The sequence below is a fragment of the Eubalaena glacialis genome, chromosome 9 (genome assembly GCF_028564815.1).
Source record: "Eubalaena glacialis isolate mEubGla1 chromosome 9, mEubGla1.1.hap2.+ XY, whole genome shotgun sequence".
NCBI classification, from domain to species: Eukaryota; Metazoa; Chordata; class Mammalia; order Artiodactyla; family Balaenidae; genus Eubalaena; species Eubalaena glacialis.
The window spans coordinates 18922124-18948066 of NC_083724.1; the positions used below are offsets into that span (position 1 = coordinate 18922124).

Sequence of the window (25943 nt, forward strand, 5' to 3'; positions counted from 1 at the left end):
TGTTTCCTGCTGTGTCAGCGGCAACAAAGCAGAAATAGTGAAAAAGAGAGGCTATCTACTGCTTTTGCGAGGGTTCGTCTGGGTACTGGACACAGTCTTTAGAAGCAGGCAGACGGGATTTAAGGTCTCCTTCTCTGAGCCTCTTGCCTGTATGACTTAGGGCAATTCACCTCAGTGTCCCTGTTTCCTCATCAGCAAAATGGGCATTCTTATTCTGACTAAATGGAGTTGCTGGAAGGGTAAATGGAATCATTTGAAAAAAGGGTTCTAAGCACAGAAGTGGGTACAGTTGGGTGCCTAATAAGTGAAATAACTTCATGGTTAAGTGCGCAGACTTTGCCTAGGTACTGTGAATCCCATCTCTGCTTTTTCTAGCTGTGTGATCTTGGGCAAATTATTTAGCCTCTCTGAACCTCATTTTCGTTCCTCTACACTCCTGGGATAATAACATTATTTATCTCATAGGGTTCCTGGAAAGATTGATATAGCTTTCAAATTAATGATATTAATAACAATAATAATCGCAGCATTAGCAAACATATATAACACCTACTAGGTGCCACTGTTTTAAAATGCTTTACCTACAGAGCCTCATTTCACCTTCACAACAACTGTGAGAAGCAGGAACTATCACGAACCCATTTTACAGATGAGGAAACTGAGGCACAGATAAAACGGGTTTGGGCCTGGCTTCTCACCCAAAATCCATGTTCTTAATCATTACGGCATGTGTCATTATGCCAGTACTAAGCATGTCACCCATGCTAGCTGACAGATCATCACCATCATCACCTTCATCACCACTCCCATGATTACCACTAACATTTCTCTTTTCTTCTTTTAAAGACCTGTCTTCACGTTAAAAGAAGCTTTATTTCAAGAAGGTATTTTGGTGAAAGTCACTATATTTTCCACAGAGGGAGGTCTGAAGGACTACGTGCAGCCAGGAGAAGTTGTATTTTATTTTTTTTCAATTTCAATTTTTTTTTTTTTTTAAGGTGAGAGGTGGATCATCTATTATGATTTCATGTTGTTAGAAAGAAAAATAATAATAAACGCAACTCCCAGCAGAGCCCATTCTTCCTTCGCTTCCACTCCCCCTCCCCCTACCAGATGCTGTTTTCCTTTTCAGTCACTGTTGTTCTAAAGTCTCATCAGAACATCCACCAAGAAGACATGGCGATTCATCTTCTTGTTTTCCTTTCTCGCCTTGGCTCGGAGCAGGCCAGGGCAGCCTGACAGAGGGGCCACAAGGCTCGGTGACCCCCGCCCCTCCCAGTGACTGGTGGGGAAGTGGATTGATCCCTCCTCCTCCCCCTTATCTGCTCACAGATAATTGAGTTATTGGCCCTGGCTCTAGGACAGGGCTGGAGATGCTGTGTCGGACCAGAGACAAAGTAATGCTAATGGCAGGGAATGGGGGAGAGGAGGGGAGAGGGGAGGGAGAGGGAAAAAGAGACAGGCAGGGAGTATGTGTGTGTGTCTGGGAAAGACAACGTGGGGGTCCCTTTGCTTTGTTTTCTTAACTATATATCAGCATCAAGCAGGATTTGAAACCCCAAAGCCCTTAAATGGATGTTTGACAGATGGAGGATTCCTCACTGGCAAACAGGGAAAGAAGCCTTAGGGCCCTCAGCACGATCACTCTCATTTCACAAAGGGAGAAACTGAGGATCCGAGGGGAGATGCAAAGCTGCAACCCAGGCTCTCAAGTCTGAGCTAAGACCTGGACCCAGCTCTCCTGAAAGACACAGGGTGCTAAATCAACACAGCATGAGAAGTCCTCCACAATCGCATCTCCTGTAATGGATTAAACGCCATCTCCGAAAGTAGCATATTTCCAGCACCCGCTCAAGATATATTACTGAGTATAACCCCTTTTGGGGATGCTTCACATTTTGTCTGACTAATTTGACCGTTACCTTCCCTCCTTCAGCTTTTATCAGCAGCCTGTCTGTAGTTTATGACTCAGTGCTTTAGAAACAGAATTCCCAACGCTGCGAACAATGCCTCCAGCCAGAGCCTGTTGGGATGGGGTGTGGGGAGTTATCATTTCACTGATACCACATTTTTTAACTGAAACCTCAGGCCTGGTGTATGTTATATTTTAAAAAGGGGGGGAAAGGACAAGATAAGTTCCACATTGCCGGGGATGTAGCCTCATTGCCTAAGAGGTCTTGTGGGTGGTGTTCCTTTTAACAAGCAACTTATTATGTGTTGGGGATGAGGGCTCTGGGGGTGGGAAAGTGGGAAAGGGAAGTCCCAGGGTGTTGCATAATAACACATTGGCACCTCGGGAATACTTCCGGATGTGTGGGCTCCTGCAAAGTGAATGAGAATGCCACCATAAATCTGTCACCCACCCTCACACTGGTGTTACCAAAGCCAGGGAAAACATTAGCCCGACTAAATGGCCGGTGACAAAAAAATAAAAAAGAAGAAAAGGAAGGGACGAAGAAAACATGGAAGGAAGGATGGACGGAATCATTCAGCTGGGGAGGCAGAGTTGCAGAGTAGAAAATGCTGAGGCTCTCCGTCTGGAGATGGGATCATAGCTCTATGAACTGTGTGACCTTGGGCAAATTCAGGCATCCTAGTAGGTCTCAGATCCCTCATCTGGACATAAGAGACCCCACACAGGCTCACATTAAACAAAGGTGCATGACATAAGGCATGCCACCTGGTGGGTATCCATACATGGTGGTTGTGGATGATACTCACCCCCCACCCCAACACACACTGAGGGAAGTAATGGTTAGTGCGCAGTAAGCACATCCAACTTGCTAGGAATGGGGCTAAACCTCACAGCATCTTATGACAACAATCTTCAGTAGGGATGCTAAGTGACAATCAACAGAAACCAACTTTGGCTAACTTAAGCAAAACAAGCAAACAAGCAAAATCTATTCAAAGCATATTGGATACTTAGGGAAGACTCCCTAGGAGGGTTGGAGAGTGTTTTGAAGCCTGATTCCAAGCTCAAGATTAGCACCCAGGACTGCTCTTGTGAAGACATCTCAGAGTTGTGGCCACACAAAGTCATTTCAGCACTAATACTAGATGCTGTCATTGGTACTTTGGAAACACATGGGTTGTGGCCACTCCCGCCATCTTCATCAAAATGATTTCTGCAGGGTCCCTACGTCTTCTGATTCAGTCTTGGGTTGGTGTGTATGATTGGGGGTCAGGGGGAAAGTGTAGGTCACATGCCCACATTCAGCTACAAGGGAGACTGGGAGGAGGAGATGCTTGCATTACCAACTTCTGTCGTGGGGCTCTGCCTCACTATTACTACAACAAGGAGAGTTCTCTCCTAAATCTAGGAAAGGGATTCAGATAACAAGTGCCCACAAATGTTGGTAAATATCTTCCACAATTAAGTCCCAGCACTGTTACCATTTTCTGGATGAGAACACTGAGGCTTAGCCAAGGTCACATGTCTAAGCCAGGGTATCAACCCAAGTCAGTCTCGCTCAAGCCTGTTCTCTTGGCTACCATCTTGATCACCGTCTTGACACATGCAGTGATAAGAACAACATCCACCCCAGCAAAGCCTCCCACACTCGTCTCATTTCTCTGACTCATTAAACCTGGATCTTCTGGGAGCCACGGATTCACTGTCTATTTTTCAACTATTCTTCTTTGAGGAAGATGCCTTTCTAGACTCAAAGCCATGGAGTTTGTCCTTGGAATATAGTTCCTAGGCACTGGGATCTCTGGACAGACTCCTTTCTTCCTGGCATGTCCTGAATCTCTGTGTCTCTATAATGGAATTCTAAATGGTGAGCTGGGGGGTGCATAGCTGAGGTCCTTCCTCTAACACAACCAAACTCAATACGCAGGGGAACAGACAGCCTTCCCTGGACACCATCCGTACCACCGACAGTTCTGTATTCCATTCCATTAATTCATTACACGAACTGTTCCACAGTAGTATGTTCCTCGCTCACCGCCAAAGCCCTACAAGACCAAGAGCTGTCCTGTAAAAAATATCTTGCAGGAAGCTCACCACAGTAAGCTCTGGAGTCAGACTCTCTGGGTGAAAGTCCCAGCTCTACCACTTCACTGCATATCCTTAGTTCACTTCCCCATGCCTCAGCCTCCTCTTTTGAAAAGCAGGGCACTAAAAGAGTTGTTAGGAGAATGAGAGTTATAAATGTGCTCGGCATACAATAGGTGTTCAGTACATATCATCATCAGCAGCAGATCTCTTAGGATCTACCAGGGAATAACAGTATATAAAGTGGATCTATGAGGCTCCAAGTCTCATCCTCTTGGTGACTCCCTCATCTTCACTCCTCTCCTCTTAAGCCTTTCAGTTAACACAGCTTGAAAATCATGATCTATTCCAGTCATTTTGGCCAAAGTGTAGGTGGGGAAGGAATACCCAAAGAGCTAAAGCAAGATAGGACCGGACTCACAGTCTCCTAAGCCCTACCACTGTATGTATAAAATTCAGTTATTTTTCTAAAAAATGGTGAACCACGTCATAACTTTCACCTCCTCTTTGCACTAGGCTCCAGCAACCAATAGTATCAATGACCCCCAAATCTGTGGACCAGCAAATGTTGTCTGTAAAGGGCCAGATAGTAAATATTTTAGGCTCTTTGGCCCATAGGGTCTCTGTTGCAACCACTCAATTCTATGGTCGTAGCAAAAAAGCAGCCATAGATAATAAGAGATGGGTGTGTTGTGTTCTAGAAAACTTTATTTACAAATATAGGCAGTAGGCCAGTTCTGGCCCAAGGATTGTAATTTGCAGATCTGTTCCACGGACAGTACCATATCCTAACTTAACCACATCGTACCTTCTTCCCATAAGCGCTTAAGTCACATGCCATCTTAGTGCCAGGAAAATAGGTGGACATCTTCCAGCAAGATCTGACAGTAATGTTGGGCGTCATGAGGATGATGGCAAAGCCGAGAGTTGGTTCAAGCAGAACTCACGATTATGAGAAATAGTCACACACTTTGGAAACCATACAACAGAAGTGCAGATAAGGCTCTTAGAGATCACCTAACCCAATCCTTTCAATTTATGGGAGGTAAACTGAGGTCTAGTCTAGGGAAGTGACTTGGCCAGCTTCAAGCAGCAAGTTCTCAGCACAGCTGGGACCAGAGATCCTGGTTGTCTTAAATTTAGTCCAAGGCTCTTTCCACCCTACCACTAGGCTCATATCAAGGTTTTATTATGAATCATACTCAAATCAACAGAGAAGAGAAAAAAAAAATCTTCTGCCCTTTAAAAACCCAAGGCCCTGACAGGAAACTCTCCTGTTCTTCCTCCCTCCATATCTTCCTTTCTTTCCATCCACAAACAGTTTCGGGACACCTCTATTGTGTTGCTCAGCCCACACTTGGTGCCAAGGAGATAGTAGGTGCTCAATAAATGTGTCTGAGAATGGAATACAAGGTAAATGATACATGGTAAAAACCTCACAGAGCTCACAATATACCAGGGGAAGAAAGGTCTAAAAGCTCGCCTGCAACGTGCTGCAAACGCGAGGAACCGATGACATTTCCTCCCCTTTAGTCCTCCTAGAAAATTGCCTTTCAGTGAGAAATCTTCCCACCAACGTTTTCATCCCTTCCTTAGATGGAACACCTCTCTCTTTTGTACTTGCAAATGAATTGTGATTAGTTTTCACCTCCAGCCCAAGGGATTAGCCAGGGGACCTTTGATCTTCAGGTATCGATTTGCATCTTAAAGGAAGCATGATCTCATCTGGGCCAGCTCAGAATTCCATCCCTGCCCCCCAGCCCCCATCTGTTTACCAGCCCGGGGCTGACCAGGGCCTCCCAAGTGCGGCTAAAACAACAAGATCAGCCAGACTCCTGGGGAAGGCAGAGGAAAACAAATTTCCCATCTGACTACATAAAGGTGGGAAAAGGACATTTGCTTTCTAAACACAGGCTGGTCTGTTATTTCTCTTTTCTCAAGTCAGAGAGACTGGATCCTGGCTAGAGGTTGTACAGCAAAATGAACTGAGCTTGTGTGTGAGAATCGGACAAAATCAGGTTTGAGTCCTGGTTCTGTCTTCAATCCTAACCTGTGTGACTCTGGACATGTTTTATAATCTCTCTGGCTTTTGATTTTTCTCATCTCTAAAGTAAGAATAAAAGCCTTAAAAATCTATGCTAATAATTATCCTGGAAGTTGGCATGAAGAAGAGCAATAACGTATGTAAGGTAAAGCTTGATCAAAAGGGTTACCCATCATCACCATCATCTATGAGATCATAAGCTCCATGAGGGCAGGGATACCTGCCATTTTGTTTGTTTCCATTGCTGTATTCACTAGTACCTAAAACAGTGCCTGGCCCCCTAGGAGGTACTCAATAAATATGTGTAATATAAAGGAGTGAATTATCATTTAGTTATAACTATTGCTGTTACTGTAACTGACTAGCCATTCTGCACTGTCCACTTCTCCAGCCAGGCCCAGAGAAAGGACAAAGACTTACCAATGCAATTGAAGGAAACTTCCTGTCGGCAGAAAAGGGAGCAGCCATCCCCATTGATCTTATTCATGTCATCACATTCTTCACCTTGGCTTCTGCAGAATGGATATAGAGGGGAAATTTGTCAGATCAGCTTCAGACCCACAGCTGGACATGGAAGAGTCCCTCTCCGGGGCCATGAACTTTCTGGTGAGGCCTCGGGCAAGTCCCTTTCCCTATCTGAGTTTCTGTTTCTTCCAAATGAGATGCATACAAGGTGAATTTGTGAGATTCTATTATGTTTGCCTTACTGTGTTTCTGATGACAAAGTAGAATTCCTGCTGCAAACCCATTTGCTGAGATCTCCTTAGTTAAGTTAGCAAGTAAGATGGGAGTAAGAGGAGGATGAATGAATGAACAAACGGATGCACAGACTTTGCTCCAGTGTGTCTGGGAAATCTCACTTCCATTTTATTTTTTTAATTTATTTATTTTAAAATTTTTATTTTTATATTTTTGGCTGTGTTGGGTCTTTGTTGCTGGGCGTGGGCTTCCTCTAGTTGCATTGAGCAGGGGCTACTCTTCGTTGTGGTGCATGGGCTTCTCATTGTGGTGGCTTCTCTTGTTGCAGAGCATGGGCTCTAGGCATGCGGGCTTCAGTAGTTGTGGCACATAGGCTCGGTAGTTGTGGCACATGGGCTTAGCTGCTCCGCGGCATGTGCGATCTTCCTGGACCAGGGTTCAAACCCGAGTCCCCTGCGTTGGCAGGTGGATTCTTAACCACTGCGTCACCAGGGAAGTCCCATCACTTCCACTTTAAAATTGAGGATTTGAAGGAAATTTTGGAGCCTCTAAAGTATAAATGCTGTTCTTCACTATGCCCTGCCTTAGCCCTATCCCCATACCCCCAGTGCACTTAAAGGTAAAGAATTTTTCCATCCACATGTTCAGGTTTGATCTTCCTTAGATCAGAAAACATTGCCTTCTCCATTGGGTGTGTCATTTCACAGTGTCAAGAACTCTAAGGCCTGTGTCCTATGCTGTTAAGAAATAAAAACGCCTCCTCTCATTTTTTTTTAGGAATTATTTCCATCACCTAAGGATGATTCTGCAATGGTTAGGATGGGCAGAAAATGAGCAATGCTCTCTGAATTGGACCTAGGGAAAGAGAAGGAGGAGTAACAACTGAAAGTTTGGATGGGTTACCACTTTCTGGAAAACCCCCATCCATTTATTTATTTATCTGCATTTTGTCTGCGTTGGGTCTTTGTTGCTGCGCGCGGGCTTTCTCTAGTTGCAGTGAGCGGGGGCTACTCTTCGTTGCAGTGCATGGGCTTCTCATTGCGGTGGCTTCTCTTGTTGCGGAGCACGGGCGCTAGGCGCACGGGCTTCAGTAGTTGTGGCTCGTGGGCTCAGTAGTTGTGGCTTGCGGGCTCTAGAGCACAGGCTCAGTAGTTGTGGCGCACGGGCTTAGTTGCTCTGCGGCATGTGGGATCTTCCCGGACCAGGGCTCGAACCCGTATTCCCTGCATTGGCAGGCGGACTCTTAACCACTGAGCCAACAGGGAAGTCCCTCCCATCCTTTTAGTAACAGAAACTTGGGTTTAGAGCCCCATGTTCCAAACTGTGTGATCTCGGACAAGTCCCTTAATCTCTCTCTCTCTCTGATATTTCTATCTTTGACAATTTACATCAATTAAAATCAAAAATAATTAAAGTTTCCATTCCTTAGTCACAGTAACCACATTTCAAGTCCTCCATAGCTGGATGTGGTGAGTGGCAAATATACTGGACAGCACAGAATCTATTTCCAGTATTGTAGAAAAATCCATTGGACAGTGCTGTTCGGGACATTGAATCTCAGTCTTCTCATGGGCTAAAATGGAGATAATTACACCTACTCCTTAGCGTTGGTGCAAAAATGGAATGTAACTTAAGGCGGCTGGCCTGGCGAGCGACATACAGTAGATGCTCAGAGAGCCACAGTTCCCATGCCCACCCACCTGTCCTGGGAGGTCTCCGCAGAGTGTGTGGCAGTTGCCCCTTCATCCCCAGAGACCAGCTGGGACCTGTCCCAGCATGGAAGAAGCCTCAGACTTTGCCTTTCACCCGGGCAATTACACTGGGAAATGTTTGTTGCTTTTAGGAGGTGTCAGAGTAGCAGGATGGTGCCTTGTAATCAATCCTTACAATGACTAGGACATTGCATTGATCTCTGAAGAGCCACCCAATTTCTCTCCTGTCTGCAAACCCATGAGAAAAGAATTCTGTTGATATATTCCAAGCTGGGCCCATATTCCAGTCTCTGCCAGCAAATCTTGCACGCTGGAAATTGGTGGTGGCCTTGTGCTTCTTAGCTATTTCATGGGTTATCTGGGGAGAGATTTTTTTTTTTTTTTTTTTTTAAACCTGGGCTGGTTTCCCTAAGCCACAAAGAACACTTCTAACCCATTCCCTCACCACCCAAACAATAAGTTCTATTGGTTTAAGCAAAACATTAGGGTCACCACAAATATCTTCTAGGCATGACAGATCTATCATTAGATAGACAGGTTCTGAGAAACGTTCTTTGACCTCCCAGGCTGGAGTGGGTGGCCATCTTCTCTGAGTCCAAAGACAAGGGGCTCCATCTATCAGAGCACTTGTCAAACTGACTGCCTTTGCCTGTTACTTGAGAGCACCTTATCCTAGGCTTTAAGATGCCAAAGGATGTGACAGAGTCTTTGTCATCCTAGCACCCTGACGCCTGGGACAGTGTCTGGGACAGAGCCGATAGCACGTGGTTACTCCTTCACTTGTTAGTTTTGCAGGGCTGTCAGTCACAGCAAGGCAATGGTAAATCCAGATGAGAACCTGGGCCCTGGGCTCACATCTTGCTTTTGCTCCTTACTGGGTGTGTAAGCTTCAGAAAACCATTTTAGTCTTTGTGTGCAAGTTGTCTCTTTCGTAAAGTATTGTAATAAGACCTATCTCACAAGGTTGTTGGAAGGACCCAAGGAGATCATAATGTAGCACAGTGCCTCCTGCCTAGTAGAGTCTCAATAAATATTTATAATTATCATTATAAGATTCATCCAGTGCTTTCATTCATCAGGGCCCTCACTGAGTGTTGAGTCTATCTGTATTTATTTGTAAATTCCTTTGCATATGTACAGTAAATTAGCATGGATCCTCCCATGAAAAATCCAATTCGCGAAGATGGCATCCTTTCTTTCCTTCAAAGTTTATTTTGTTTTGGTTTTTTTTGCTTAGGGAATCATCCATAAGCTGCATTCAGTTTTCTATAAAGTATGTCAACAACTATTTGGTACCTGCAGGTAATTCAACACGTATTTGATGTCTGTGCAGGATATTAATTCTAGGTAAAAAAATACTAAAAATCTTTGTTAAGAATACTATTTAAATTACTACTACTACTACTAGTAGTTTTAGATCAGTGAGAAGAATAATATTGTTTGCAGTGTTTTACCAGTGTACCTATATCTGATTCCAAAATGGATAGACTGAACCATAGATCAGTTCCTACATCTAGTGGGTTTGTTTTTTTATTCCTCGTGCTAAATTAGAAAATCCCAAATCACAATTATGGGTTGTCAGCAATGACCGTGACTGTTTCCTGGATATTCTGGATATGTAGCTCAATCTTGTACCCACAAATGACAGGGCACTTTCCCTGGAGATTGTCTTGCTCAGTTGCTCAGGGTTCCATCAGACAACAGCTGCATCAAAAGCTAGAAGTCGATGTCTTAATGTGGGAGAAAACAGTGACTATCTTCCCTTTGCCCACTTTTGTTACATTAAGCACCAGAAACCATATCTTCATGTTTGGTTGTTGCATTTGGAGGAGGATCTTAAGTACACATGACAGCACGCCATCAATTTCATTCTCTGACAAGTGAGGAGTTTTATCTTCTATGCTTGAGGAGTCAAATTCTTGGCAATCAGGTGGTTTGTATCATAATTCAACGCTTAAAAATCCTTATATTATCTCCTCCGTATGGAAATCTAGATAATTCAGCTTTGAAATTATAGATGCAGGACATTTAAGACATGAATATATATCCCTGAGATACATCCCTTCAGCAAGCCACTTGAAATTGTGCAAATAATCATTACTGGCCTTTATCAATGTCAACATTAAAAAAAAGTCATTCGTTATTTCAGAAACTTGACTTAGTACCCTTCTTGTAACAGCTGGCATACTTCAGTGTGTATGGGGGTGCAGAATCTTACACATACTGTTATCTTTTTGCACAGTAAGTTGGGCAGTTGTAATTCATTGGCCCACATCTGATCATATTCTGGACATCTACTTTTCCCTTCAAGGCTGAGTCATGATCAGAAAGCAAACTGCTGGCCAATAACAGATGTCTGTGCAGATGGGTATTCTTGTGCAAACTCTTTCCTTGCATCACTGTGTCATCCTTGCTGTGTTCCTATCTGGTCCTTTCATTCCATAGCAGGTTTCCAGTATATATTACACACCACAAAATCATCAGTACCAAATTAAGTTGCTCTTGACCTCAAACACTAGTGTCAATGATAAACCAAAAGAAATAGTCATCGAGCCCTTCTCTTTCATATATGAACTATACCTATGAGCCGATTCATGTTCTGTACATCAGTGGTTTCATCCAACTGTGAAACAAATTCTCTTTAGGGTGCCCCTCCCCCTACAGAAATAGTCATTGCAATTCCATGTTGCACAGATATTATGTGACACCCAACAGTGCCATTTAATGAAGGAACTTTGCCAATAGCTTGTTGTGTCATCTCCATACGTAACGTTTATCATTAAACCTGCCAATAGTTTTAAAAGTCCCTTAGCAATAGTGTGACTCGTAACTATATTCACAATAAAGAACACAATTTTAGCAATAAGGAACTTAACTGTGCATGATTCTTGGTCTCTTTTTCATCTCTAGGGAGAAAACCATTCAATTTAGTGACCGAAAATACTTTTGTGCTTATTCTGGAGGAAAAAAACTCAAAGATTTACTTTTTTTTTTTTCCAACAGTGCAAAAGTCTTGATGGCTTCTTGCAACTATTTCTCAGTTGCATAACATCTTGCCCTGTGGACAGGGGATGGATGGACTGATGATCCAATAAAATCCATTTTTTAGACACACAGCTTTACATCTTCTAATCACACTTTTCCTTTTTTGGCTGCTCGTGTGGAATCTTTACACTTGCCTCCCTGAACTTATAATCACATTCAATATTCACTCTGGAGTACTGTTTACTATTATGGTTTCAACATTATAGAGAGTTGAAATATTTTGCTGTTTTTATAAGGCTCTGACCCAGTTTGTAAATTGTTGATATAACACGATACAACAGAAATAATAAATAAACATGCAGTTTTAAGAAATGTAAATGGTAACCAGCAAAGAATGTAAAAGTGTTTTAACCTAGGTGCACTGTGTCCTGTTAAGTGAATGTGGCCTGGGGTGGAAAAAACTAATAGAATCCTTGTAGTACACATAAAACAATTAGAAACAAGAGCATACTGGTAGTAAGTGCATAATGGTAGCTCTATGGAAATCTTATATTGTATTACATGCTTGAGAAACGTGTTTGTTCAAAAAAGAATCATTGCTTTTTCTCTGAGGCCAGTGAACTGCTTGCAGACAAATTGGCAGACTGCTGAGGATCCCTCATAACTCACAGCTCAACCCTGAAGAGTACCCCATAAGCTCTTCTATTTGGCACCCTGACCATCTCTTGGCCTACTTAACATCGCTCCCACCCCTCTCTTTAGTTAGGCCTACTTACTTCTGGATGATGCCATCACCGCAGTACCCACTTCCATGGATGTATGTGGCAGCAGGTGATGGCTCACTCTCTTCGTTTCCTGAAATAGTGATGACCCAGTACTGGTACACACTGCCAAGATTTAGATCCCTGGAAAACATAAAGAAGACTATTAACTATACAGATGCAAGGCTGGGGACAGACAAAATGGATCCCCTTGAGTACATGTCTACCAGTCTTGCTTGTTTTTGATATCACATGCACATTTAATTACCCAATAATTTTATTTGTTTTTTTTTTTTAATTTTACTGAGGTATAGTTGATTTCCAATGTTGTGTTAATTTCTGCTGGACAGCAAAGTGACTCAGTTATACATATATATATTCTTTTTCATATTCTTTTCCATTATGGTTTATCACAGGAGATTGAATAGAGTTCCCTGTGCTATACAGTAGGACCTTGTTGTTTATCCATCCTATGTATACTAGTTTGCATCTGCTAATCCCAAACTCCCAATCCTTCCCTCCCCCATCCCCCTCCCCCCTGGCAACCACAAGGCTGTTCTCTATGTCTGTGAGTCTGTTCCTGTTTCATAGATATGTTCATTTATGTCGTATTTTAGATTCCACATGTAAGTTAGTTATCCAATAATTTTTAATGTCTACTGTGATTAAGGCACTCTCCCATGCATGATGGACTACACTAAAATGTAGCATCTAAATGTCACTAAAATGACATATTACCGTGAATATTACTAGGTCCTTTTTATCTTTAATTTAGCCCTTACAATAACCCTGGTGGATAAGAATTGTACGGTATGTGGCCCATAATGAAGGTGTTTGTGAGAACGCCATCCAGGAAAAATAAATGGGAGAAGCAAAGGCACAGAGGTGAGAAAGCACCATGTGAGATTCTGTGGGCACTGTCTGATCTATTGCCCTCTTTTTAAGATCTGAGCAGAAACCCCATCACAAGCAAGCAAGCCCTTTCCTTATGTTTCACATCCAGTGATTCTCCATCTCCCTGCCACTTGCTCCTCCCTGTGCCTCTCACTCTTGACTAAAATAATAATAATAGCAGCGTCTATTAATTGAATGTCAGGACCAGGGCTAAGCACTTTCCACGTGTTTTCTCATTTGAGAACCAAAACAATACTACATGTGTACTAGTAGTTTCATGTTTATTTTACAGATGATGGATCTGAGGCATAGAGAGATTAAGCAAAACGCTTACAACCATATGACATTAAATTATATCCTGCATTCTGCCTCCCTAATCCCTAGCTCAGGTTTGTTTTAACAATCTCACTCCTTACAAAGGGGCATCTTGTCCTGGAACCGCAATTCCAGGCACTGGTTCCTGCTAGCTTTCCAATTTGCCTAGATTGCGTCTCTCCTTTGCTCTCAAGACCTCCTAGAGCAATGCCTGTTCTACCTTCCTCACACTCAACCTTACACCAGATTACCTCCCTCCCCTTCTTATCCCCTCTCATCTCCCTGCTTGAATTCCCCTGCCATCAAAGGAATCTGGCTACTGCCAATTATCTTCCAGGCAAAGATATATTTATCCACGTGACCAAATCACCATCCTCATTTCCTTTTCGACCATTTTCAAAAGGAAATGTTATTCTCTTTCATCTCCCTCTGCACCAATTATTTACTTTTTAATAATAAAAATGTGTCATGGGAAAAAACACAAAATGGTCATGAAGAGAATTCCTATCAGATTCCAGAGTTGGGGTGAGGGGGGGATTCCATAAACAAAAGGACAGTGTCAAAAACATCTCAAGTCCTCCTGCCCATCTGTTGTTTCAGCTGCTCTGAGGGCTAGGGCTGTCTGGATAAGTCCAATAAGATAGCAGGTGCAGCAACAACAGTCAGACAACGTCTCCTGACTCTCAACACAATGATGAGCTGGAGTTTATGAGCACTGAAGGAGGCTGGTGGGGAACACAGCCTTCCTGAGAATGTTTGGCTTATTACCCAAAGGAGAGTTTGTTTTAGCAGTGCTGGAGCAGATAGGAATATTGAGGGTAGACCAGAAGTCCCTGGGGATTCCAGCAGTGCTCTGTCAATGAAAATTAAGTGGATGAAATGCATAAAAATCTTGAGATACTGTATGTATGAATGTATGAATAACTGGTGCCTTGTAAACCTCTGAAATGCTAATTTGTTGGTATAATTATAGGCCTTTAAAAAAGTTTACTGGATATTTTAACCACCTCTAGACTAATGAATGTATACATTTTCAGATAATGCTTCTAAAGCTGGAATATTGTGGCAGGGGGAAGAGTGATTTTTCCCAGGGGTAACATGAAGGTACAAGATAAAGATGACATGCATTCTACTGTACATTAATTTTCTCTAAAATATGGAGGTACACTTTATATTAAACAGCCATGGCCGAGTTATGGAATAAAATAAAGAAGTTTCTTCAGGCTACCTCCCAGGCCACTGGGGGCATATGGTCACCGTCTGAAGCACACGGAGCACTTCTGTGGAAAAGCGTGAGAGTGTGAAAATTACTTCTCTACATTGTGTTTTTCATTTGTGGTGTGTGTCCAAATGATTTATGGATGATAATATTTAGGTGCTCTGCTAATATTTGTGAATGCTCTCCTCCTCCCCATACCTTGCCCTCCTTCCTCCCCTCCTCCCCCTCCTCCTCCTTCTCAATAAACACCACTGTGAGGCAAGCAAACATGTGTTTCCATCCTGGCTTCATCATTTGCCAGCTGAGAAGTCATAGGCAGGAGCCTATTTCAAATTAGTCATAAACCTAGTTTCACAGCATTTTCCCACAGATTGAATGTAAGAACATATATAAAGCACCTATGTGCCCAGCCAATGATAGATAGTTAACAAATGTTAACCCACTACAATTATTGCTGAATTATCAACATTCTCACTCACTGGAATTATGCTATGCTCTCTTTCGTAGAAGGGAAGAAGTGGCAGATAACTATATATAAACTTGGTTTGGTAAACCCATGAAGATGAATGAGGCCACCATCTATCATGTGTGCCATAGCTTGATGGAAAGTCTCTTTTCTACCATATCGTTTGGCTAGAACACTCTCATTGCCTGCAGCTTGCTCTCTCTCTCTAGGTGGCTATTCTCAACTTCTGCAATTTCTGGATCCCAGATGGTATGTCTTTACCCTGGGGCAAAATCTGTCCCCCAGTAACTTCCACTACTGTCCTCCTTGTTACCCACCAGCATCATATAGAACATATCTGATTGGTAGAGAAACCTTAATAACCCTCCTTACAAACTGTGTGTGCATGGCACATGCATCATTATCTCACAGAAGCCTGAGAGTGGCTCTTTGAAGCAGGGGTTGTTATCCCAAGTTTTCAGATAGGAAAACAGAAGCCCAAGTCATTCCCTTCATAAAAAGCTAGGGAAGAAAGAACAGGATACAAATACTATTGAAAAGATTATATTTTTCCACTGAAGAATTCTTGTGATAAAACTACATGTTCTCCAAGTTAAAGTTACCATTAATGCTAAACTAGGGCTCTTTTCTCAAGAGCCTAAGGTAGAAGAGAGTTCTTTCAGAAGGACAGGGTAGTGGCTTCTGAAGGCTTTGCTGGAGGTTAGGACCTATTTCATGGTTGGTCTAAAAGTAGGACATTTATGTCAAGTTGTTCCTTTCAGCTGCTCTGAAAACCATCTGGAAAGTCTTATGCTGTCACTTGAACTCCTTCCCCTCCTGAACCTCCCACATCCAGGCAGACCCTAAGCCTTGTCAATTTCCCCCACCCAACAGCTTCCATGTCATTCCCTCTGCACCCCTGCTGCCACCTACATCCCAAACTTGATGGCTGAAGCAGCCTCTGGCTTGCCCTCCTGCCTCTAGCATCTCCCTTTTCCAGTCTTTCCAACACCATCAGAATATTCTTAGATCCAAAGCTACTCTCCAGCTCAATATCTCCCCATTTAGTGCAGCGATGGGAGCATGCTACCAAGCTGAAACTTCCTATTTACTCTTTGTTTGGAACTAAAATTTTACCACTTCATCTGAAACATGATTAGTTTCATCACTTCCGATTTCTCTCATAGAATTCTGAGGGCCATTTTATTTTATCCTTATTTAAAAAGCTAACCTCCACTAGTATTTAATCATTAATTCTTCACACTGCATCTCAGATTAATTTCATGTTTTTAGCTAGTAAATTTAAATGACAGTATTTAAATGTGATGAGATTATTTTGAAGGGTTGTTTTTTTGCAGCCTTGGCATGACTTCTTTTTTTTTAATGTTTTTAATGTTTAACCATCATTGTTTCACAAATGTCTCAAATGACATATCTGCCTTAGGTTTGCATTTCTGGCAATTAGAAACAAAAATACTGACATTCCTAAGTGGTATGATCTTTCAGTATTCCTCCTCAGAAAATGTATTGATGGTAATGTGTATCAAATTTGGAGCACAACCTTATAGAAAATTTAGTTATATATTATAAAATCATTATCTTAAGAATATATATGTTATTAAGGAGCCTAAGTACTCCATGACTTAGCTTTTGGCAAAAACATCTATTTCTTAAAATTATGGTGTGTAATTAATATCATGATAGGTCAATTAAAAACCCCTCTGAAATCTACAGGCAAGTCACTTTACTTCTTTCGGTCTGTTTTTCTATCTTTTAATTGAGATATATGATTCTTGTCCCATACCAATGTGAAGATAAAATGAGAACTATGAAAGTACAATAGGAGAAAGAGGGAGGGAGAACCTCATTGCACAATGGAAATATTCCATTTTGCTTCTTCTAGGAAACTCTCTCTGAGCCTCTTGATTACTCCTTATTGACCTCCTACTGTTTCCATATTATAGCATTCATTTATCACACTCTATGTTTCCAAATAGTCTGTGTAACTAAACTGTGTTATATTTTTTTGATATTCCACCTTCTGCAATAATTATAGCAATTGTAGTTTCCATTTGTTTCCTATTTATCATATGCCAGGCACTATGCCTTCATATGAACACTATCATTTAATCAAAACAACAGTTCCTTGAATAATTACTATGAAAAGTTTTCAGATAAGGAAAGTAACACTTAGGAAGGTTAAGCTATCTGCCTATAGTCACACTGCTTTTGTCAGAGGGCAGGGACTTGAGCCAAGTCTAATTCCATCCCAAGACAGTGCTATCTGGAGATGGAAGCCACAGCTGTTATAAACTGAAAAATACAGCAGAATAGAAGTTAAAAGACCTAGTTTTGGAATCAAGTAGAGTATCCATACAAAGACCAGTTGGAAAGTTCTACAAGTCAGGAGAGACACACATCCTTTTAAATACCACCACTGACTCACTAACCATGGGCAAGCCATTTCCTCTCTCTGAGCATCCATTTCTTCATCTACAAAATGGGAATCTGGGAAGAATGTGACGAGCAGCTCTAATTTAATGAGGAATGTAGTGTTGCATCTTTCTGCCATGAGATTTTCTACAAGCTAGAAGCTGCCTCAGCAGTTACAATTCTGCACTGAGAATGGGTGTAGTTCAAGATCTACCACCCAGATTGACTGAGCTGGGAGACATGGTAGGGGGACCACCTAGGATGCCTCTGGCTTAGGAAGAGCCCAAGTATTCCAGTGCTGCCTTGGACTAAGGGTGAGAGGGTAATGCCTGGGCAGTTTGTATACCATCTTCCAGCCAAGAATGGGAAGAGAAGGAAACGATCACTTTTTGAGCCTGAGACGATGTGCCAAGGGACTTTATACATACCATTACGATTGTTTTAAATAGAAAATATATTAATCGCATAGAACAGTACAAAGAACACTATAACAAATGTCTGTACACTTACTCCCCAGCTTTGTCAAATTATAACCTTTTGCCATATTTTCTCCACATCTTTTATTTTTGGTGTAAAAGAAATAAAATACACTGTTTTATATATTTGTTTTCAACCTACCCGTGTGCTCTTCCTGTATCCCATTTCCCTCTCTCCCATGAATGTTTTTATACTTCTTGAACGTACGTATTGTTTTGCATGTTTTGAACTTCCTACATGTTTTAATACTACATTTATTACTATGCATCTGGCTTTATTATTTTTTTTTTTACCAAGCATTGCTTTTGAGATCATACATATTGATCATGTAGATGACCAATAGATCTGCACGTGGATCTAGCTCATTATTTTCACTGACATAAGTCTTTTACTGTATGAACATCACATACTACATCTGACCATTCTTTCCTGATAGGCACCTGGGTTATATCTCTCTTATTAGTAGTATCATTATTATGTAATCTTTTTTGTTATTTCCAATAATGTTGCCTTAAACATTTGTGTTCATGTTCCTTTGCACGTAAAGCAAGAGTTTCTGAAGGAAATATATCTAAAGTGGTACCGCTAGGTTGAAGATAATTGCATCTTCAACTTTATTAGATATTGCCAAATTATTATCCAAAATCATTGTACCAATTAACACACCTACCAGCAGATTTCCCATTGCTCCAGGTCCCTGGCTGCACTTGATTCCACCAAACATTTGATTTTTGGCCAATCTGATGTGTATTAAATGGTATTTAATTACTATTTTACTTTGTGTTTCCCTGATTACCAACAAGCCTAAGTATCATTTCATGTGTTTGCTCACCACATATGTTTCTAGCATGCTGACTGCTTGTTCATCACTTTGGCCTATTTTAAATTGGGTTCTTTTTCTTTATTGATATGTCATGCATTTACAGATACTGGATACTAATCCTTTGTCATTAACAGTTCTGCAAATACCATTTCTAAGTCTGTGACTCCTAGTTTTGTTTTGTTTTTTTCATTCTGTTTAGGTTGTTTTGTTGAATAAAATTTTTAAATCATTTCCTTCTTGATTTGTCCTTTTCATGGCTTGTTGAATAAATGTTTCTTTACTCCAAGGTATTAAAATAGTCTCCCCTATTTCCTTTCAATAGTTTTAAGTTTTCATTTTTACATGTATGGCTTCAATCAACCACAAATAGTTTTTAAAATGATGTGTGGTAAGGATTGTTTTCCCCCCAAATAGGGATGAATCATTTGTCTGACGTTATTTATGTGAAAGTTAATCCTTTCACTACTGAATTGTGATGCCGCCTTTGCCATATATCATTCAGAACTTAGATAAGTTTTTTTTTCTGGGTTATCTTGTTTCATTAGTCTATTTTTTTTCTATTATCTTATCAATAGCAGTCTGTCTTAATTTCCATAGTTTTAAACAAGTCTTGATTTATGCTACAAGTCCATTCTATACTTTGGTTTTCTCCGTCAAAAGACCCTTTTGCTCTCTCATGTGAAATTTTAGTTTCATTTTTTGAAATGCCTGTTGGGATTTTAATTCCAGTTTCATTGAGTTTATAGAAGCATTTGAGGATAAAAGACTTCTTTATGACATTGTATCCCCCACTTATACACACAGTTTATCTCTTTATTTATTTAGGTCCTCTTTTATGATTTCAGTAAAGTTTTAAAGCTTTCTTCATAAAAATTGTGATGATTTTTTATTAGGGATATATTCCTAACTCTAAGCATTTTATAGATGTCAGTACTATAGTAAATGATAGCTTTAATCTACCTATCCATCCACACACATGTATGCACACATGTGCATGTATATCTATATTTGTATCCTCATGTCTTATAGCTGACAAAAAATAATTTATAAATTGATATTCTACACCGACTGTTTTATTCATTCCAGTAATTTGTTGATTCTTATTAATTTTTCTTTGTAGTCTCTTACAGATGAGGATAATGATAGTTTTATTTATTTATTTATCTATCTATCTATCTATCTATCTATTTATTTATGGCTGCGATGGGTCTTCGTTGCTGCGTGCGGGCTTTCTCTAGTTGCGGCGAGCGGGGGCTACTCTCTGTTGCGGTGTGCGGGCTTCTCATTGCAGTGGCTTCTCTTGTTGCGGAGCACAGGCTCTAGGAGCGCGGGCTTCAGTAGTTGTGGCGTGTGGGCTCAGTAGCTGTGGCTCGCGGGCTATAGAGTGCAGGCTCAGTAGTTGTGGCTCACGGGCTTAGCTGCTCCGCGACATGTGGGATCTTCCTGGACCAAGGATCAAACCTGTTTTCCCCTGCATTGGCAGGCGGATTCTTAACCACTGAGCCACCAGGGAAGTCCCAAGTTTCTCCCTTTTCAATCCTCAGAAATTTTGTTGGTATTTCTCACCAAGCTGGTTTAGGTAGAGCCAATGGTGTTACTAGTTTTGTTTTGTTTTCTATCATGAAGGGACCTGATTTTATTAAGAGTTTTAAAATTCTGCATCTAGTAAGACAATTTTATTTTAAAACATCATTTCATATGCTGGTATTGTGAATTACATTCATAGACCATCTAACTTTAAAGTCTCATCTTATTCTAGGAAAATCCAGCTTTGAAACAATGCGTGTGTTTGTTTGAGTGTGTGGGTTTTAACACATTGATAAATTCTGTCTGCTAGTAACTTGTGTAAGATTTTTGCTTTTTGGTCATACATTTAATTGACCAAAAATTTTTGTCTTCTTCATTTATTTACTTGTCCACTTGTTTACTTGTTTATATATTTATGTGCTGTGTTATAGACAGAAATACTGTTCTATGTGATACTGATTCTTTGATATTTGCTGAGATTCATTTTTTGGCCTGGGACATGGTAAATTAAAAAAAAAAAAGTTCTACATATCCTAGAAGAAAATATTTATACTTAATTCAGTAGCAGGGTTCTATATATTTTTATCAGATGACATATTTTTTGTGTTGTTCAAAATCATCTATATCATTATTTTAGTTTGCTTGTTCTATTAATTATGGAGAAAGGTATGTTAAAATATCATAATATTATAGGTTTATCACTTTTTTTTAGGTAAGAGTCATGTTTGATTTATATATTTTCAGGTCATGTTATTTGGTATATCCAAGCTCAAAATCATTAGATAACTTCCTTTTACCTTTATATGGTGAACTCTTTATCTTAGAATTTTTTTTTTTGTCTTAATGTTTCCTTTGCCTGATAATAATATTAATGTAACATTTTGGTTAGTATTTGCCTGGCAAATATTTTGCATTCCTTTACCTTCTACCTTTCAGTGAACTTAGCTTTAGTTAAATCCAACCTGAGAGTCTTCATTTTCATAGTCGACTTTAATCTGATTAGTGTAATGACTAGTATATTAGATTTATTTCTCCCATCTTCTTTGTGCTTTCCATTTATCATTATTTTTCTCTGCTTATTTATTTTCCCCCTTTCTTGCTTTCATTTGGGTGTATTGGATTTCTTTATTTCTACTCTTTAGCCCTTCTTAGTCCATCCATCTAATTTTTGCAGACTACATTTTCTAATTATATTTCTTTTTTTGGTTATACTAAAATACAAATATGCAGACTTATTATCAAAATCAAAATTTAATAAAAACTCTGATGTTGATTTCTGACCCTTACTCTTATATTTTTGCATTTTTGTGTTTTTTTTAATTCTGACATGTCAACTCATGTTCATTGGGTTTTAATCTGTGACAATCATGCATCCCCAAGGTCAAGTCTATATCCTCCCTCAGAGGATAACTTCTAGGTACCCTTGGAACATTACTTGTCTAGAATGATTTCTTCTTCTTCTTCTTTTTTTTTTTTCCAGTTAGTTTTTCAGTTTAGGCATTCCCAGACCATACTAAGCAGTGTAAACTCAAACCTCAAATCTTACTGAGGTATAGGACATAGACATAGATATGTTTTCCCTAGTATACTCTTTCACTAAGCATGTAGACTTTCAGAGGTCCTAACCTTATTTTGAAGCCCTTAGTTATAAGTCCCCACCCTGCAGAGTTTCAGGGCCAAATCTCCACTCCTAGAATAAGCAAGCATATTCAATCCACTCAGTTGCCAAAACTGATGGCTCTCCCTTATCCAAACTACATCAATAAAACTAGATTCAGGGCTTACCTGTCTAGTTCTCAGTTCCATTTTTTTTTGCCTTTAGCAACACATTTTTTGACTTCTCTGATCTCAGTCATGCATTTTAAAGGATGCTGGTTGTATCAGTTGTATTTTATCTGGAATAGAGGTTTGTACTGGAAATATTTTTAGTTTGTTAGTCCACCATATTTCCACATACAATTTCTAAAATATACCTGTAAGGTAGAAATCATTTGCATTGTGCAGTTGAGGTTCAGTGTAGTTCAGTGATCTGCCCAAGGTCAGGGAGATAATGATTATAAAGCAGAATTTAAATCATGCTGTTTGACTCTAGAACTCTTGATCTTTCCATGATATTGAGATGACTCCTTGGGTAAGTACATGCTAGCGAGCAATGCATTAATACCCAATCAAGCACAGAACACTGCAACTGTCTGAAGATAACACAAGCTCCCCATTATAGTCCTAAAGTCTTTTAGGAAGCTGCAACTCAGACTAAAGTAGATTTTATTTCTTACGTAGCATTATAGAGCAAAATAGCTTAAGCACGAACATATTGCTAGGTGAGAGCTGATTTTTTTTTTTAATTGAGAAGGGACAGTATATTATCCCAACTGCTTTATTTTTTTCTTCTATCCATAAAGATTACTTATACTTGCTTTAACAAATTAAAGCACTATGTAAAATAATTAAAATAAAGTAAAATTATACCAAATTCCATCACCTTGAGGCAGCTATCAAGAACATTCTGGTCAGCATCCCTTCATGTATCTTTTTATGTATAATCGTACACAAACACATACAATTTTCTATGAATATAAGACCACAAATATGTCAATACCACTTCATCTCTAGTGTTCATGAATCAAGGAGCATAGGAGAAGTAAACCCAGCTAGTTAGCTTTATGCTAGCTAATTACTTTCATGGCTTTGACTACTTTTTCAAATTCTGGATAAATATATTTATATCATTTCATTTGTTCATCCATTCCTTCATCCAAATAGCATTCACGGGGTTGTCCCAGCTTCTCCTAGGTTTCTTGGATTCAAAGATCAGTAAAATATAGTCCTGCCTTTAGGATGCTCATAGGCTTCTGGGGAAGAAAAGACTTTAAAATGAATGGCTTTAACGCAGCCTAAAAAGTGTAGGGGTCTGTAGCAAGCACGAGTAATATCAGACACAGGCTGAGGAGGAGTCTGAACTTCCCAAAGAAGGCATACTGGCTTGACAGGAGGGGTAAGGAGAAGCCAAGTCATGAGAAGGAGGACAGAAATGGCTTTGAGTCAAAGGGCATAATAATATTTGTTTTGTGGAAGACCATTTTGGTAGCAGTATAGATAACTGGTTTGGGGGAAAAGTAGAAAGACCAAATATCTGCCCATGGGATGGACTGATGCAGGAATAAATTGAGTTCCTACCAAGTTTTGGCACTATGCTAGACGTTGTCATATTCTATTTTGATTAAAAAGAACTAAAACTTACAACAAAATATCCTTCCTCACTGAGTGACTGAAGCTGTGTGTAGTCTTCTCCAAAGAATTTCTTAACATTCATACATTAAGGTTACGTACACTGTTTTTTCCTACATGTGATAACAATATACTCCTTAATTCCAATTTTGTTTGGGTATCACCCTGAGTTCTTAAGAGAACACTTTACTTTTGTTCTAGGTTGAGAGGTACTTTGGTCTTATGTTTTATTGGAAGAGGGCTGTTGTTGATTATTGGAAGTAGAGAATACCCTCTGCCCTTGGGAAGGGACAACTTGAAAGGCAGTTTGACATCACTGTGGATATCACCTGGACCACGTCAGGAAAAATGACTATGGTTATTCCATTAACTTTGGTTGTGATTTTCGATGAATCAGTTCTCCTCTCTGGACCTTGCTTTCCTTGTGCAATTCAAATAAAAAGCATGTATGGAGCTTCTGGCAGGAGTCATTCCAAAAATGAAGAAGATACCACCATCACTGGTCTCAGATAGTTCAATGGGCAAAAGAGAGGATAAGCCAAGTACAGTTTGACTGTAATTCAAGGCAGAGCTTGAAGAGCACCAACAGAGAGGAGGGCCCAATAGTGGTTAGAAGGATGAGAAAGGGAGAGTCCTGACACCTAGATTAGGTTGATTCCTTCTACAAGTGTCCATATCCCCCCATACTTTATTATAAAACTCACACCCTTTGTTGTTATCAGATGCCTGTCTTCCATGGTGTACATTAAGCGCTCTAAGGACAGAAAAAAAAACATTAGCCTTTCATTGCTACATCTCTGTACCTAGCACAGCACTTGGCACAGACTAGGTTTCCAACAATATCCGTTGAAGGAATTAATAGTTGGAGACAGTGCACATGAGGAGAATGTCAAGGCATAAATGATAAGCATGTTACTCTGAGCAGGATGAACAGCACAGAACAGGACACAGGTTAACCTTCTGAGATAAAGAACAGTGCATTAAGACTGGCCTGCAGGGTAAGCCAAAGGAAGTGCTGAAGTTTTACTAGAATGGTCAGTTGAGAGGGTAAGGTAGATGGCGGAAGGTTCTGAGGCGAGATATTAGGGCTTGAGTCATTGAGTGATGGAAACCCACTGTTGTAAAAGCAGGGGACTGGATGCAATGATTTCCCAAGTCCCACACCTCCAGCTGTAGAAGTCAGAACTTAGATGTGTTAGCAGTAGTCGAGATACTGAACCAGCACCCAGGTCTTTAGACAGCCCGGGTTCCCTCCACTGCCACCTACCCTCCTACTGGGCGGGCACTCAGTAGACTGCGGCCCTTTCCATTCATGTGGAAATTAAAGCTTTGCTTTAACAAAATCTTAATCTCAGAATGGTGAGATTCCATTGCCAAGAAAAGAATCTTTGTTTGGGAAAATGGACTTTGGTCTTACAATATCCATCCACTATTATTCCTGGTGACCACTGTGAGCTCCAACCCGTGGTCTGGATCAAATGAATGAAGAATGAGAAGGCAGGGATCTGAGAATCCACTGGGCATGTGTATCCCTCCCAATGGGACTAGGGTCCACCCCTCTCGCACAGGTAACACACAGCTCATTCTTTTCAGACTGACAATGCTGCCCTCACTCCGTATAAGGCTCAGGAAGGAGCAAATGTATACATGCAACTGATTAATTCCAGCAGCCTTGGATATAATTGTGCAAAGATTTGCCCTGGTACCAATTTAAAACTCAGTAGCACATTTAATAAAACTAACAGTTTGCAGCCAAGGCCTTTGTTATTTTGTTTTAATCATCTTTTACCACCAACTGAAATGATTTTCTACTTTCTTGGTGCAGTGAAATAAAATACAAGAGAAAGAATGGGGGGACAATGTGGAAATTATAAAAGATTCAGAGTTTCAAATCCTGGGATAAGGTCACAGCAGCCCTGAGCGTTAACTGGTTGTTTGTGTCAGGCTGAGATTTGAAGGGAAGACATTTACCAGTTTGGGGGAAACGCCACACCTGGATAGCATTAAAGAAAGGAGAGAGGAAAAGAACTACAAGGGACTCTTGTTTTTCCTGAACGCAACCAAAGGTGATGTGTGACAGCTTCCCCAAACACCCCTGCTGGTGATGGACAGGTCTCTTGATTGCAGAGCAGGGGCTTGTGACAAACTGACCGGTCGCCAAGACCCCTGGGAGCCAAAACCCCAGATATAGTCGGAGGTAAACAAGGCATGCAGCACAGTGTGAAAATGGAGGCCACACGGGGGCCAGGAGTCAACAGAGGGACCCAGTGACAGCTGGTGATTGAGCGGCACTAACTCAACACAGTTGTTGAGGACCAGGGGCCAGCGGGGAAAGCAGCCTCCCTTCTCCTTCCTGTGGCCTCTCTGGGTGGCCAGCGATT

General features: G+C 40.7%; 1 protein-coding gene across 1 annotated transcript in view; it reads right to left on the minus strand.

Annotated features, from left to right (window-relative positions):
• The window catches only part of PAPPA (pappalysin 1), a 248894-nt gene that overhangs the window by 126588 nt on the left and 96363 nt on the right, over positions 1 to 25943 (minus strand). Inside the window, exons 8-9 of the mRNA XM_061201000.1 lie at positions 12217 to 12345; positions 6465 to 6556 (exon numbers count right to left, since the gene is read on the minus strand). Coding sequence (XP_061056983.1) covers positions 6465 to 6556; positions 12217 to 12345 — 221 coding nt within the window. The remainder of the gene's footprint in view (positions 1 to 6464; positions 6557 to 12216; positions 12346 to 25943) is intronic.